Consider the following 14,116-nt stretch of genomic DNA (forward strand, 5'->3'; position numbering starts at 1 on the left):
TAAGAGTGAATGGACAGGGGCAGCTAGGTGGCGCAGTGGATAGAGCACCGGCCCTGGAGTCAGGAGGACCTGAGTTCAAATCCGGCCTCAGACACTTAACACTTACTAGCTGTTTGACCCTGGGCAAGTCACTTAACCCCAATTGCCTCACCAAAAAAAAAAAAAAAAAGAGTGAATGGACACTTGACACTTAACTAGCTGTGTGACCCTGGGCAAGTCATTTAACCCTCATTGCCCTGCTTCCCCCCCCCCCAAAAAAAGAGTGAATGGAGATAGATTTATGTTTTCAAATTGGATTGGTCAGCCTGCCTTTGTCACAGTGGCTCACTTTAAAGATGCCGGGGCTGCAATGGATAAAGCACCAGCCCTGGATTCAGGAGGACCTGAGTTCAAATCCGGTCTTAAACACTTGACACTTACTAGCTGTGTGACTCTGGACAAATCACTTAACCCTCATTGCCCTGCAAAAATTAAAAAAAAAAAAAAAGATGCCTGGGCTGATGACAAGCCTGTACAAATCTATTCTTGGAAATTTGGAGTTGGAAAGGGTCCTCCTGGGCCATTTAGCCAGATCACACACCAGATAAATCCTTACCCTAACTCAGGTGGCCATCCAGAGGTCTAAGTAGCTGGACCCAACATCTCTCTAAATGTCCCACTCATAGCTCTCATTGTTAGGACATTTTTCCTGATGTGAAATCTAAATTTTTCTCTTTTACAACTTCCATTCTTCCCTCATTGGGGCGAAGCCAGACAGACAAGAGTGCTTGAGGGTTGGGGGAAAGGCAGCACCTCACACGGGATTGCAGTAAGAGATAAAGTCAGCTCTGCCCTTTCATTCCTTGAAAAGGAGAAAGGGTCAACAAGGCTTAATAAAGTGGGATGATTGCTGATCCTCTTGCTGAGTGAACAACGTTACTTTGGGAATGGATGGCCAAGGACACTTGTGGGCTGTCAGCAGCCTCAAGTGATCTTGGTTTTGAGTGCAGATCCCATCTCAAGCTGCACCTTGATGGCCCGTGGGACCTGAGCAGCTCAAGAAACCACAGAAGGGGAAACAGGTTCAAGGCCCCCCGGCCACCCTGCAGCATTTGTAGGCACAACTTCCATGCTCCCACTTAGGATTGTGTATTTCCTCTTGTGGGATTCACTCGATCAAATGTCACGTCACCAATAAAGTCAGTGTTCTAATGTGGTTTGAACATGCTCGTTATCTACGTCTGGTTCTGACTTTTAGTGTCTTCAAAACACTCTACATAGTCATGCCTCTTTCTGTCTGGAGAATTTAAATACCTGGCACATTCTTGAAAAGCACCAGGTAGGCTGGCAGAGATCTCTTCGGTGGGGAGAGCCTGGCCCTGTGTGCAAAATCACCTCCAGGAAGAGAGACGGGGACCAGGGAAGACACCCCCCATCCTCCTAAGTCCAGACCTCCATGGGTACCATGGATTCCTTTGTTCCCACAGAAGGCAGCAAGTTTTCTTCAGACAGGAAATAAAAAGGGAATTGCACGAGGAACCCACGGATCTTTTTTAATTCTTCCTCTGCTCGTGCAGGCTCCTCCTTTGCTAATACAGGTTTGTTGATGAACTCTCGAAGCTGTATGAGATTGTGCACCTCATCGTTGGGAAGGCATCGGAACACCTGGGAGAACCAGACATATGAATCATCACTTGGTGTTTCCAAGAAAATATCAGCAGACACATTTTATGGCAAATATCCAGTCGGGACAGTCAGCTTTTATGCAGAGCCTATTAGTTTTGTGGGGTACACAGATCTATCAAAACAAAGAACATTCCGAAGAACATTATGGAATGGGTGACGCTGTTCATCTTCCATGCCACAGTGGGTTATCGCTTTTAAAGTGGCAGCTGGAGAGCCCTGCTTGATCTATATGACTCATAAGCCTAGGTCTACCTGCTCAATACAAAACACAGGGAGGATGTGAAACCTAGGGATGATAAGTACTCTCCCTGATTCATGGGACTATAGGATGTTAGAGCGAAAGGGGCTTCAGAACCTATCTAGTGTAACTCTCTCATTTTACAAAAGAGGAAACTGAGGCCCTCAGGTGGAGGTGTGCTAGCAAATATGTAACAACCAGCTCTCTGGAAAGAAAGGTACCTGTGACTCACTGGATTTGGAGTCAGGAAGCCCTGAGTTCAAATCCTGCCTCAGACACTTTCTATCTGTGTGGCCCTGAACAATCCTCAGTTTCCTCATATATAAAATGGGATCATTTCACAAGGTTGTCGTGAAGATCAAATGAGATAATATACAAAAAGTGCTTTGTAAACCTGAAGACATCTAGCTTGATAGTAAAAAGTAAATAAGAGCATTAAACCAAAAGCTGAATGTAGATGGTCAACTTAGTTCTGAGCAAAATAGAAGATGTAAAGTTAAATTTCTTTTTTTCTATGCAAAGAATTCTATAATTCACAAAGAATCACAGAATTATGCTACTGGAAGGGGTCTTAGAGTCAATCAAGATCCAAGTGCCCCCAAGGGCAGGCCTCCCCTCTACGGTATTGCTAACAAGTCCAGCTCTATGGGAATATCTACAATGGTGAAAAAACTTGCTTCCTTGTGAGGAAGCTCTTTTCCTTGCTATGCATCTCTAATTTGTAGAAAATATTTTCTTCATAGGAAAAAGGGGTGGAGGTTAGAGGAAGGGCAGATTTCAGCACAATATAATAATATTTCATAATTACATATTTTATAATGATATATTTTATAACAATACACCGCTGCATATTTTATAATAATATGATGATATATTTCTAGTAATATAGTATTATATACTTTATAATAATATAACAATATATTTATAATAATATATTTTGTAGTATAATTTAGAAGGAAAAGCAATTGGAATTGACTAACAATGAAATGAGAGGTGGTATGACATAGTGTGTAGACAGCTGACCTTTGAGTTGGGGTCCTGGACTCAAGTCCTACCTTTGACTCATAGGAGATGTGACCATCAGAAAATAGCTTAACTTCTCAGTGCCCCAGGCAACTATCTAAGACTATCTAAGTTACTGACAGGTTGCTGACTGGTATCAATGGAGTTTCCATGCTGAAGGCTAATAATAATGATAATGATATGTAAATAATGAAAAAGATTGTCATGCTAAGTACTGACTTCATCATCACTAGAAGTGTCAAAGTAATGAAATAGGCTGTCTCATAAAGAGAGAAGGACGTGAAAAAATATTCAGATAACCATCTGCCGGGCATTGTGCTAAGTGCTTTACAAATACAGGGTGGGCCAAAAGTCACAGTTTTAATAATTTTTTTTTTTTTTTGCGGGGCAATGAGGGTTAAGTGACCTGCCCAGGATCACACAGCTAGTAAGTGTCAAGTGTCTGAAGCTGGATTTGAACTCAGGTCATCCTGAATCCAGGGCCGGTGCTCTATCCATTGCGCTACCTAGATTCCCCCTTTAATAACTTTTTGAAAATTATTTTTCGCCATTTACGAGACTTGATTTTTTACATGTAATGTAAATAATTTCATATATATATATGTCTATAATTTCCTATATGTACTGTATATGAAGCTATGATATTGTAAATTAAAAACAAAAAAATAAAGGAATTACTAAATATTGAAACCCCTTAGTAACCTATGGCCTATCCTGTATTATCTTGTGTAATCCTTACTATAAATCTATCAAAGAGGTGCTGTTATTTTCTCCATTTGACAATTGAGGAAACCAAGGCAGAGGTTAAGTAACTTGCTCAGATTTACATAGCTAGTGAGTGTATAAGAATGGATTTGAACCCAGGTCTTCCTGACAGGAGGAGGACCCTTCCTCCTTCTCCTCCTCATCATCACAAATAAACAAACAAACAAACAAACAAATAAATACTAATTATACAAAAGATACGTCTATATGATAAAAATATAAGACAGCATGTTGCAGTGGATAGAGTGCTGGCCTTGAAGTTAAGAAGACCTGGATTCAAGTTTTGCCTCTGATCTACACTGGTTGTGTGACCCTGAACAAGTCACTGAATATCTTAGTGCTCTAAGGCACCCTCTAAGACCACAAGCGATAAAAAAGGTGTTGACCAATAGTGGCTAAGGGAACTTTCACAGCTAAGAGCTCCTTGTGCCAAATGAAATCACAGGTCTGATTCTTATCCAAGAGTATTATTTAAAATAATAGTAATTGAGGCAGCTAGGTGGCACAGTAGATAGAGCACTAGCCCTGGAGTCAGGAGGCCCTGAGTTCAAACCTGGCCTCAGACACTTGACACTTACTAGCTGTGTGACCCTGGGCAAGTCACTTAACCCCAATTGCCTCACAAAAAAAAAAATAATAATAGTAGTTGTTATATAATAAAAGAGGTTGTAGCATTACATAGTGAGCTTCCCATCTCTAGGAGTGTTCAAATAGGACCTGAATTCCCATCAATCAAGGACACGGTGAAGAAGTTTCCATATATGGTAGAAAATTGGACAATAGAAACTCCAAGATTCCTTTGTCAATGATTCTTTCAGAGCCCTCAATCTCAGGTAGCTAAATCTGCATCTTTTATGGAGGTATGTGGTTGTTTTGATTTGAAGGCTATTTATTAAAAAATAGTTTATACTAACAAAATGAATTGAGCAAGTCTGAAGTCAACACAAAACCAAACTTCTTCTGTCCTTTGGGATCTCCACCCCTCTTCGCACCAAGCGACATAATGGGAAAATGGAAAAACAAGAATTTCACCTTGTCATATATGGTAGCATTCCGAGCCGCTGTTGAGATCCAGACCTCCTTGAAGAATTTGTCACTCACAGGATCTAGAATCTCTGAAGTTGGCTCTGAAGGATAGCCGAGGACAACCCTGCCAAACAAGCAAAACATAAGGTAACTGAGAAGTGGTGAAAAGAAAAAAGGAAAAGAAAAGAAAGAAACAAAGAGCAAAAAACAAAAAAGGAAGGAAGAAAGAAAAAACCAACATCTTCATTTTTTCTTTCCTTTTTTTTTTGTTTGTTTTTTGCAGGGAAATGAGGGTTAAGTGACTTGTCCAGGGTCACACAGCTAGTAAGTGTCAAGTGTCTCAGGTCGGATTTGAACTCAGGTCCTCCTGAATCCAGGACTGGTGCTTTATCCACTGTGCCACCTAGCTGCCCCATCTTTCCTTTTTTTTTGGAATACAAAAGTAACTTTTAAGATCAAGGGGTCTAAAGTAAGCAGAACCAGGAGAATAAGATACACCAAGACCACACCAGCATCAGTAGAAACAACTCTAAAGGTCAGCCAAACTCAGGTTAACTGCAACAGTCATCCAGTGGTCCTCAAGAAGGGATGAAGAAACACATTTCCCTTCTATCAGTAGAGAGAGGTGGGGGACTAAGAGTGTAGAATGGTAAGATGTGTGTAGATTAAGCTGTCGAATTGGCCAGTTTAAAAAAACAAACTGTTGTCACAACAGTTAAATGTGTGTGTGTGTGTGTGTGTGAGTGTGTCCAGAAATAACTTGTATCAAAAAGGAATTAATATTTTTAATGTTGTTAACATTTTTAATGAGGCCTAATGATTTTTCACTATGGGTGAATGGGAAGCTTAGAGAGCTTGTTGAAAGGTGGAAGATGTGACCGTATTGAAAAGAAAGTTCAGTATTTGGGGATGCTGGGGAACAGTACCTTGGGGAACAGGATCAGAAATTATAACAACCTTGGTAATATGAAATAGTCACAAATAATGAGTAAGTTCCAGTTCAGGGTTGTATTCTTAGTTCAGGGGCAGTTAGCAGGGTGACTGGCTATGTTTAAGTAGGGTTGGAAATGACCTAGAGGTCTCTGGGTAATGATGAAAACATGCATTGGCAATACAATGCTGTTGTTTTTTAAATGAGCACAATACTGGGATTTATAAGTGGTATCTAGTTGGTATGGTGCTTAGAGCCTCAAGTCAGAAAGAAGCAAGACTACAGGCCAACTCAAGAGTGGGTTTTCAAGAATGCATTTTGCTGTTAATGAACTCAACCATGAGTTAATTCTTTGGATTTGGGCAGGTTCCTCTCACCAATCTGGAAAAAGCTGATCAATAAATGGATTGCTAAATGATGATAATGGCAATGAAAAGATCACTAAGAAAGGTCTGAGTAAGCTAAAACTCAAGAATGGGTAAGCAACATGCTTCTTTTTTTTTTTTTGGCTGAGAAATGGAGGCCAACTAGGGCTTGGTGTTGTATATGCTGTCAGATGGTGTCAATATAGCAGGCATTTTCACTGAATTGTTTTTCTTTGTTATAACAGAAGGTCTAGTTTGGAGGTGGAATGGGGGAGTAATTCCTGAAATGACTATGGTATAAAACAAAAGGCATTGATAAAACTTATTAAAGAAAAAAACTCCCACAGTCTGTCAAAGTGGGAAGAGCAAAGAGTGGTGATCTAGTCAGAATGAAGGCGTTAGAAATGATGAAAAGGGGGCAGCTAGGTGGCGCAGTGGATAGAGCACCTGACTCCTGGAGTCAGGAGTACCTGAGTTCAAATCTGGCCTCAGACACTTAACACTTACTAGCTGTGTGACCCTGGGCAAGTCACTTAACCCCAATTGCCTCACTAAAAAAAAAAAAAAAAGAAATGATGAAAAGGGAGCATGTAATAGACATGGACCTTTTTTGGAAAAGAGATATGGAGAATCACAGGTTAAGAGTGAGAAGGGAATTTAGAATTCTTCTAGTGTAATCCCCTCATTTTGTGGAGAGAGTAACTAGAGTTGGGCAGAGACTTGTCCAAGATCACCCAAATTGCAAATGGACAAATCCAAGAGTCAATCTCAGGATCTGTGACTACAAAGCTATTGTTCTTTCCACCTCAACTGTGCTGAAAGAATGAGGCAAAGAATAAGAGACAAAGGCACCTCAGCTGCAAGGGACTAGTCTGTACTACTGGAAAACAGTATAAGAACTCCAAGTTAACTGAAGATCCCATAGAATCAGAGATACACAGTGGGTCCAATGGAGAAAGATGTGGCCTTGTAATGTCCTTGGATTCGGAAGACTTCATTTTAATCTTGGCTCCCCCACATAGAAGACATGTGACCCTGGGTAAGTCACTGAAATACCCTTAGTTTTTTCCTTATCTATAAAATGGGAACTAGAACCCTGGAATTGTTTCTGTTATTTACAAGACAAAGTAGGCTGAAGGCTAGAAAGACACTGTGCCTCCTAGCTGCCTCTTATAAATCCCAATATTGTGCTGATTTTTTTTTTTAAGTGAGGCAATTGGGGTTAAGTGACTTTCCCAGGGTCACACAGCTAGTAAGTGTTAAGTATCTGAGGCCGGATTTGAACTCAGGTACTCCTGAATCCAGGGCTGGTGCTTTATCCACTGTGCCACCTAGCCACCCCTGTGCTGATTTAAAAAAAAAACCCAAAAACCTGAGAGTGCTGGATTGTTGGTGCATGTTTTCATTATTATCCAGAGACCTCTAGGTCATTTCCAACTCTACTTCAACATAGTCAGTCACCCTGCTAAGTGCCCCTGAACTAAGAATACGATACTAAACTTGAACTCCTCAGAGATTTGTGACTCTTTCATCTTATTAAAGTATTTATACCTCCTTCTATCTTCCTGGGGTTCATTTGTCCCAATGCACCCTGTGTTATCTCAACTGAATTCTGTGGAAGAAAGAGATGGCAGAACAAATTCCCACCTGAATGAGGGCCTCTCTGATGGTAGCACCAACAATTCTACACACTCTTCTAAATAAATGTGCTTCAGGACAAACGGACCTCACAGGTCTTAGCACAGTTTATATCTGGTATTGGTTGTTGTTGAGTTGTTTCAGTCATGTCTGACTCTTTGTGACCCCATTTGGAGTTTTCATGGCAAAGATATTGGAGTGGTTTGCTATTTCCTTCTCCAGATCATTTTACAGATAAGAAAACTGAGGCAAAGAGTGCCTTGCCCAGTGTCACACAGCTAGGGTGTATCTGAGGCCAGATTTGAACTCAAGAAGATAAGTCTTTCTGACTCCAGGTCCCAACACTCTATTCTATGTGTCACTTAGCTGTCCACATACCTACTATAGGCAAAGCAATGTGTGAACGTAGATGGTATTACGTCTTCATCATTGTTGGCATCATCATGGTTATCATTCTTGTCATTTTTGCCACCACCATCCTTGTTGAGAAGCTGCCATTAGTGACAAATCCTGTACCACGTGTTAACAGGAATAACCACATACCAGAAAAAGTGGGACCAGGGTAAAATTGGAATCTAAAAGTTTATTTTTGTAATGTCTGTTCCTCCTTTCTTTCATTAAAAAAAAAGGGACTCAACTATTGTTTTTCATCACGTTAAATGTTACATTTTAAAATCAATACATATTGTGAGGGAAGAATTTTGTTTGAGTGATTTTTTCAGCCCTTAATGAATGTTTTGCATGCATGCTGATTATTCATCAGAACAGACTATTGTCACAGAGCCTATTTAGAGTCACCTCCTGATGGAAATGTGTCTTCCTGCCTGTTCAAAAATGGCCCAGATGGAAGGGGGTTTGAGGTTGTGCTTGTAAGTGAGAAATAGCTGTGTTTGGGACCACATGGCTTATCTTTGGGAACAGTTCACATCAAAAATGAGAAATTGAAGTTGACACAATGCAGGAGCAGCCTTGTCCTCTAATACATTATCTATGTTTCTCAACATGGTAAAATGAAAAGCTTGTCCCAGAATAACTCCTTGCTTCAAATGGATGGAAGAGAATGTGTAGGTATCCATAGTCCAAGATAGGATGTGAGCGTATCTACATTTGTGTATGCACATGTGTGAGTGTATGTGAATGTGTGTATGTGGTTATTTATGAGGAAGCTGGATGGTGTGTATTTTTCTGTGGGTGGATCACATGCCAGATGGCCCAAATTAGGAAAAATGTAAAAAAACCCAACCTCAAAAAAAAAAAAAAAAACAACTAAGAGATCAACCGACTTCGAAGCACCTGTTAGCGGGGGCCAAAAGGTGAAATCACCAGGGATAATGGCAGTGAATAAGATGCTGGAATTAAGTGATACAGTCAGGGGACTAAGTCAAGACTTATATCTATCCTGCTGATCTTTCTCCTATACCATCTTGCCTCCTATTGGAATCCTATCCATCCTTTAGGTGTCACGTAGAATGTCACATCTTCCATGATGTTCTCCTTGATTGCCTCCTCAGCTCTCAACAATCAGCAATGATCTTTCTCCATTGGACTCCACGTACTGCTTTGTTCTGCAGCTCTCCAAATCTGTCCTGTGTCCCATAAACACTCCTTTCCCTGGCTTCCACTTCCCTATAGAGTATGTGTTATCTCTCCCTATTGGAATGTAAGCTACTAGAAGGTAGGAATTGTCTTGCTCTTGCATTTGCATTCCAATGCTGAGCCCACTAAGTGAATTGATAAATGCTTTTTCACTATTCATTTCTTCTTTCTTTCTTTCTTTCTTTCTTTCTTTCTTTCTTTCTTTCTTTCTTTCTTTCTTTCTTTCTTTCTCTTTTTCTTTCTTTCTTTCTCTTTCTTTCTTTCTTTCTTTCTTTCTTTCTTTCTTTCTTTCTTTCTTTCTTTCTTTCTTTCTTTCTTCCTTCCTTCCTTCCTTCCTTCCTTTCTTTTTCTTTCTTTTTCTTTCTTTCTCTTTTTTTGCAGAGCAATGAGGATTAAATGACTTGCCCAGGGTCACACAGGATGTGTCAAGTGTCTGAGGCTGGATTTGAACTCAGGTCCTCCTGAATCCAGGGCTGGTAATTTATTCACAGTGGCACCTAGCTCCCCCTCACTATTCATTTCTTTGTCATTCCTTTCATTCTTTCATTCTAATGCATTCATCATGTATTATAGTGATATGATTATGTGTTGTAACTTCCTACTAGGCTATAAGCTTCTTTGAGGCTGTTACTTCCTTATTTCAACTTTCTATATTCCCCAGTGCCTATTGTGTTGTCTACACAGAGAAGGCACCGAATTAATGCTTGTTGGCTGAAATGTGATGAATTGGCCTCTTCCTGTGGATGGATTCGTGTGCACAAATGAAAACAAAATCAAATCCAATTAAATCCAACTCTCTTTCCTTTCCTATGAAAGGGGCAACGTTGTCTGCTCAGAATCACCTAATAGCTTAACCCAATAACCTGAGAGCTGAAGTTATCTTCGCCACATTTTGAGAAACTATGTCAGAGGCCCTCTCAAAAATATCTGTTCCTGGTATCATAAGACTCAACTCACTGGAAATCAAATGAGGAACACAGGGTCACAAGGATTGAAATCTAGGCAGCCCTGAGCTATGCATATCCTCAAGCTATTCTTCCAGGTGATGTTACCTGAAGCATTGCAGCCGAAGTCCCTGGGCAAATTTCCCTGCCTGGTACTCTTCTCCATTCATCATAGAGCTGACTGTCTCGGTGTCTTGCACAATGACTGCCATTTCGCTATCACGCTTTCCCAGCATGCTCCGGTCATTTATATTTGCAGATCCTGGGGGAGAAAAGAACCATGAATGAAAATGTTCCCTCAAAAGATTAAAACACCACAACTTTCACCACTTAAAACACCATCTGATTACATGGCAATTACCTTGTTTTTTAAGCCACAGAAGATTGGGAACCATATACCATCTTAAGGCATGGTTAGATTCAGATATGTTGATGAAAGTCATCATCAGTTCAGCCCCAAATACACATCATGTAGTAAAAAGAATGCTGCCTTTGGAGTCAGAGGTCGTGGGTGTGAATTCCAGCTGTTTATTGCCTGTGTACTATTGAAAATATCACTTCCCAATATGATCTTCCTTTCTCTGCACCCCACCTTCTTATTCTTCTTTATTTTTTTTGGTGAGGCAATTGGGGTTAAGTGACTTGCCCAGGGTCACACAGCTAGTAAGTGTCAAGTGTCTGAGGCTGGATTTGAACTCAGGTCCTCCTGACTCCAGGGCCGGTGCTCTATCCACTGCACCACCTAGCTCTCCCCAACCCAGCTTCTTTCTCTGTGAAATGGTGGCATTGGATAGGATGATCTCCAATGGCCTTTTCTGTCCCTTGTCTCTTCTATGAACTGTTGCTTACTGGTATTCTCCATTCCAGTAGAATGAATCCTCTATAAAGACTTACTGCAGGGACAGCTGAACCTAAATATTCTTTACTCCAAGCACCTTCCTCTGCCCATTGCACCACACTGCCTACACCCCATAACTAACTCATGTTCATTACAGAATGTGTCAGCGAACTGAGCTGGGACCTCATGGCTCAACTCAGGCTGATCAGGAATCCCATCTCCAGCATCCCCAACAAGAGGTCCTCCAGGCTTTGCTTAAAGACATCCAGTGCAGGAGGACTCGCTACTTCATGACATAATCCATTCCCCTTTGGGATAGCTCGAACACTGAGGGAATTCTTCCTGACATCAAGACCAAGGTAGCCTCTTTGTACCTTCTATTCACCTTTCTGGTTCTGCCTTCTGAGGCCAAGCAGAATAGATCTAATTACTCTTCTCATTTTAGCTCTTCAAATACTTGAAGACAACTATAATGTCCCCCCTCTCCTAACCCCTAAGTTAGAACTTTAAGATTCTTTGTTTCATTAACGTGGCATGAAAACAATCTCTGCCTAGCTCCCTTTAAGGTTCAACTCAAATGCCTACCCCAAAACACCCTTCTGATTCTCCTAGTTATCGGTATCCACCCTCTTGTAACTGAGTTGTATTTACTTGTAACTCTACCCCTTCCTTCCTCCTCACTCCCTATAGAATATTCCTTGAAGGTAAGGATGTTTACATTTTTGTCAATGCCTGGCACACAGTAGACATTCAATACAGTAAATGTTTATTAAATGAATGAATGGCTATTTCACCTTGGGGTTTTTTTGTATTTTATAAACTATTTATTTTGGGAAAAGACACTTCTATTATATATATATATATATATATATATATATATATATATGTATGTTTTTATAGAAGTTTCTATTTATATAGAAGTGTCCATATAGACACTATATAGTATCTCTGTATAGAAGTGTTATATATAACATATAATATATCTAATAAGAAGAAGAGGAGGAGGAGGAGAGGGAGACATGGGGAGGGCAGAGGGAGAGGGGAGAGAGGTTGAGGGTCTGTGTGTTTTAAGCAAAAACAGAAACAGAACTATCTGGGGTCCTGAACTACAGACAATCTGAATCTCAGAAGTAATAAAAAGAGGTTAGTGAAACCATCACTAACAGCAGTTTTTCTGAAGCAATCAGAAGAACAGAAAGGATCTAACAAGGTTTACTTTAGGGTGAAAGCAATATGGGCTGTTTTTCAAAGCATCCTGCAGCAGTCACACAGTCCCCTTTGTGCTGTTATTTCTGACCACTGCAGCAGCCAAAGACTTTTCTTTTTGAAGAGCTCTTGAGAATGGATGCCTGAGAAAGGGGAAGTAATTTTCTCTATCCATTGGACTTCCTCCTTATAGGCACACCTGCTTAATCCAAAGCATTCTCTCCCAGATCAAGTGATCATCAGGCAATGGCGTTTATTGCCAACAAGCGCTTGGAACGGTTTGGGGCAAATAAAACCTCTTACATTCCAAAATTCATCCTAGCAACCGTGGCATACCTGTGGTTACAGCACACATCGTGTATGAGGGAGATGCTATGGGCTAGGGCTCCAGAGGGATTTTTAAGCAAAGACTCTCCAGGATATAAAAGGCAAAAATAATTCTGTTGCTCCAGGTTCCTTGGATCACCCAGGGAGGCCCTGAGAGAAATGCAGCATTAACAGCATGCCACTGTTTTCTGCCACCTCTCACCCTGGTTGCTGGGTTGTCCAGACGCATGAGCCAGTCTGAGCTTGGAATCCACTTAAATGGTGTAAGAGATGACTACAGAAGAGACTTATAGTTATAGAGTAAAGCAAGGACTATTGGAAATAAATTCAGAAGTAGATGTCATTCAACAGCCCCTTGGGCTTTAATGAATACAGCCACAGCAGGCAGCGAGTCAGCAGCCTGTCAGCCGTGTGTCACCCTGGAACCCAGATTTCTTATTACCAGGGATGTGTCCAGCTCCATCAATAAAGCAATGAGGAAAACACGGTGACAGCTGTGATCACTAAGCCAGGCTACTGTAGGACTGAAGGACCCCTGAGGAAGAAGAGTTCTCCTGACCCAGAGGAGGGTAGTGAAGTGGGAGTCAGTAAAGTCAGACCACTGACTGAAGTGAGAGGAGCTGGGTTTGAATCTTGACTCTGATGCTTACCAATGGTGTGATTTAGAGTAGGTCACTGTGGCCCAGTACCTTCCTGTTCTAAATCCATGACCTTATGATTCCTCTTGACACGTCCTTGGACAGTATTGTACAATGACCCAGCATGCATTTATTAAGCATCTACTATGTTCTTGGCACTGTGAACAACTCAAAGGGAGGCAGAGGAGCAGGGAGAACCAGCGGCATAAGGGATATGGCATTTTATTTCTAGATAGAGGGTTCCAGGAGCCAAGAAAAGCAAATTTCTGGTCATCACAAACATGAGCAAAAAATAAACTGAAAACAAAACTCAACGGTATTTTTAAGCTCTATATCCTATCTACTGTCAGTAATTTATCAGAATACATTTTGTCAAATGTGATGGAAATGTGCTAGGCCTATAACCTTGGGCCAACCTTTTTTTCCCCTTGAAACGTTAAGATTAGTGAAAATTTTGAAATTATAATTAATGTGGAGATGTCCTGTTAGTTTTCCAAAAGACAACTAAATTAATTCAGTTTTCAGATTTAATACAGTGATTCCAAGAAAATAAAAATCTCCTTTTCCTCGGAGAAGGAATAATACCGTGTTTATTTTTCTCTGCTTTGTTCCCAGAAATGCCCATTCATCCATGTCAGGAGGAAACACTGAAGGCAGCTGGCACTCAATCCTGCCTCTCCCAATGACCTCGCCATGCCTCAGTTTCCCCCATGTGACACATGCACGTGAGGACAACAGGAAATAATGAACTCACAATTATGTGATCCTGTGTTGTCACCATGATAGTGCAGTATGCCATAATATTCTAACGCAGACCTTCATAGAAGAGGGCAAAATGGAGGTCATAGAGACGTACTGAAGTGCCCAATTTTGGAGATGGAAGGGATAGCCCAGTGGCCATCTTATCCAGCCCACC

General features: G+C 40.9%; 1 protein-coding gene across 1 annotated transcript in view; it reads right to left on the reverse strand.

Annotated features, from left to right (window-relative positions):
• Nucleotides 1–219: 219 nt before the first annotated feature.
• PLD1 (phospholipase D1) overlaps nt 220–14,116 on the reverse strand; it is a 205,819-nt gene continuing 191,922 nt past the window's right edge. The window contains 3 exon segments of the mRNA XM_043998186.1: nt 220–1,644; nt 4,724–4,841; nt 10,300–10,453. Coding sequence (XP_043854121.1) covers nt 1,420–1,644; nt 4,724–4,841; nt 10,300–10,453 — 497 coding nt within the window. The 3' untranslated portion in view covers nt 220–1,419.

This window comes from Dromiciops gliroides, chromosome 3, assembly GCF_019393635.1.
Source record: "Dromiciops gliroides isolate mDroGli1 chromosome 3, mDroGli1.pri, whole genome shotgun sequence".
Classification (NCBI taxonomy): domain Eukaryota; kingdom Metazoa; phylum Chordata; class Mammalia; order Microbiotheria; family Microbiotheriidae; genus Dromiciops; species Dromiciops gliroides.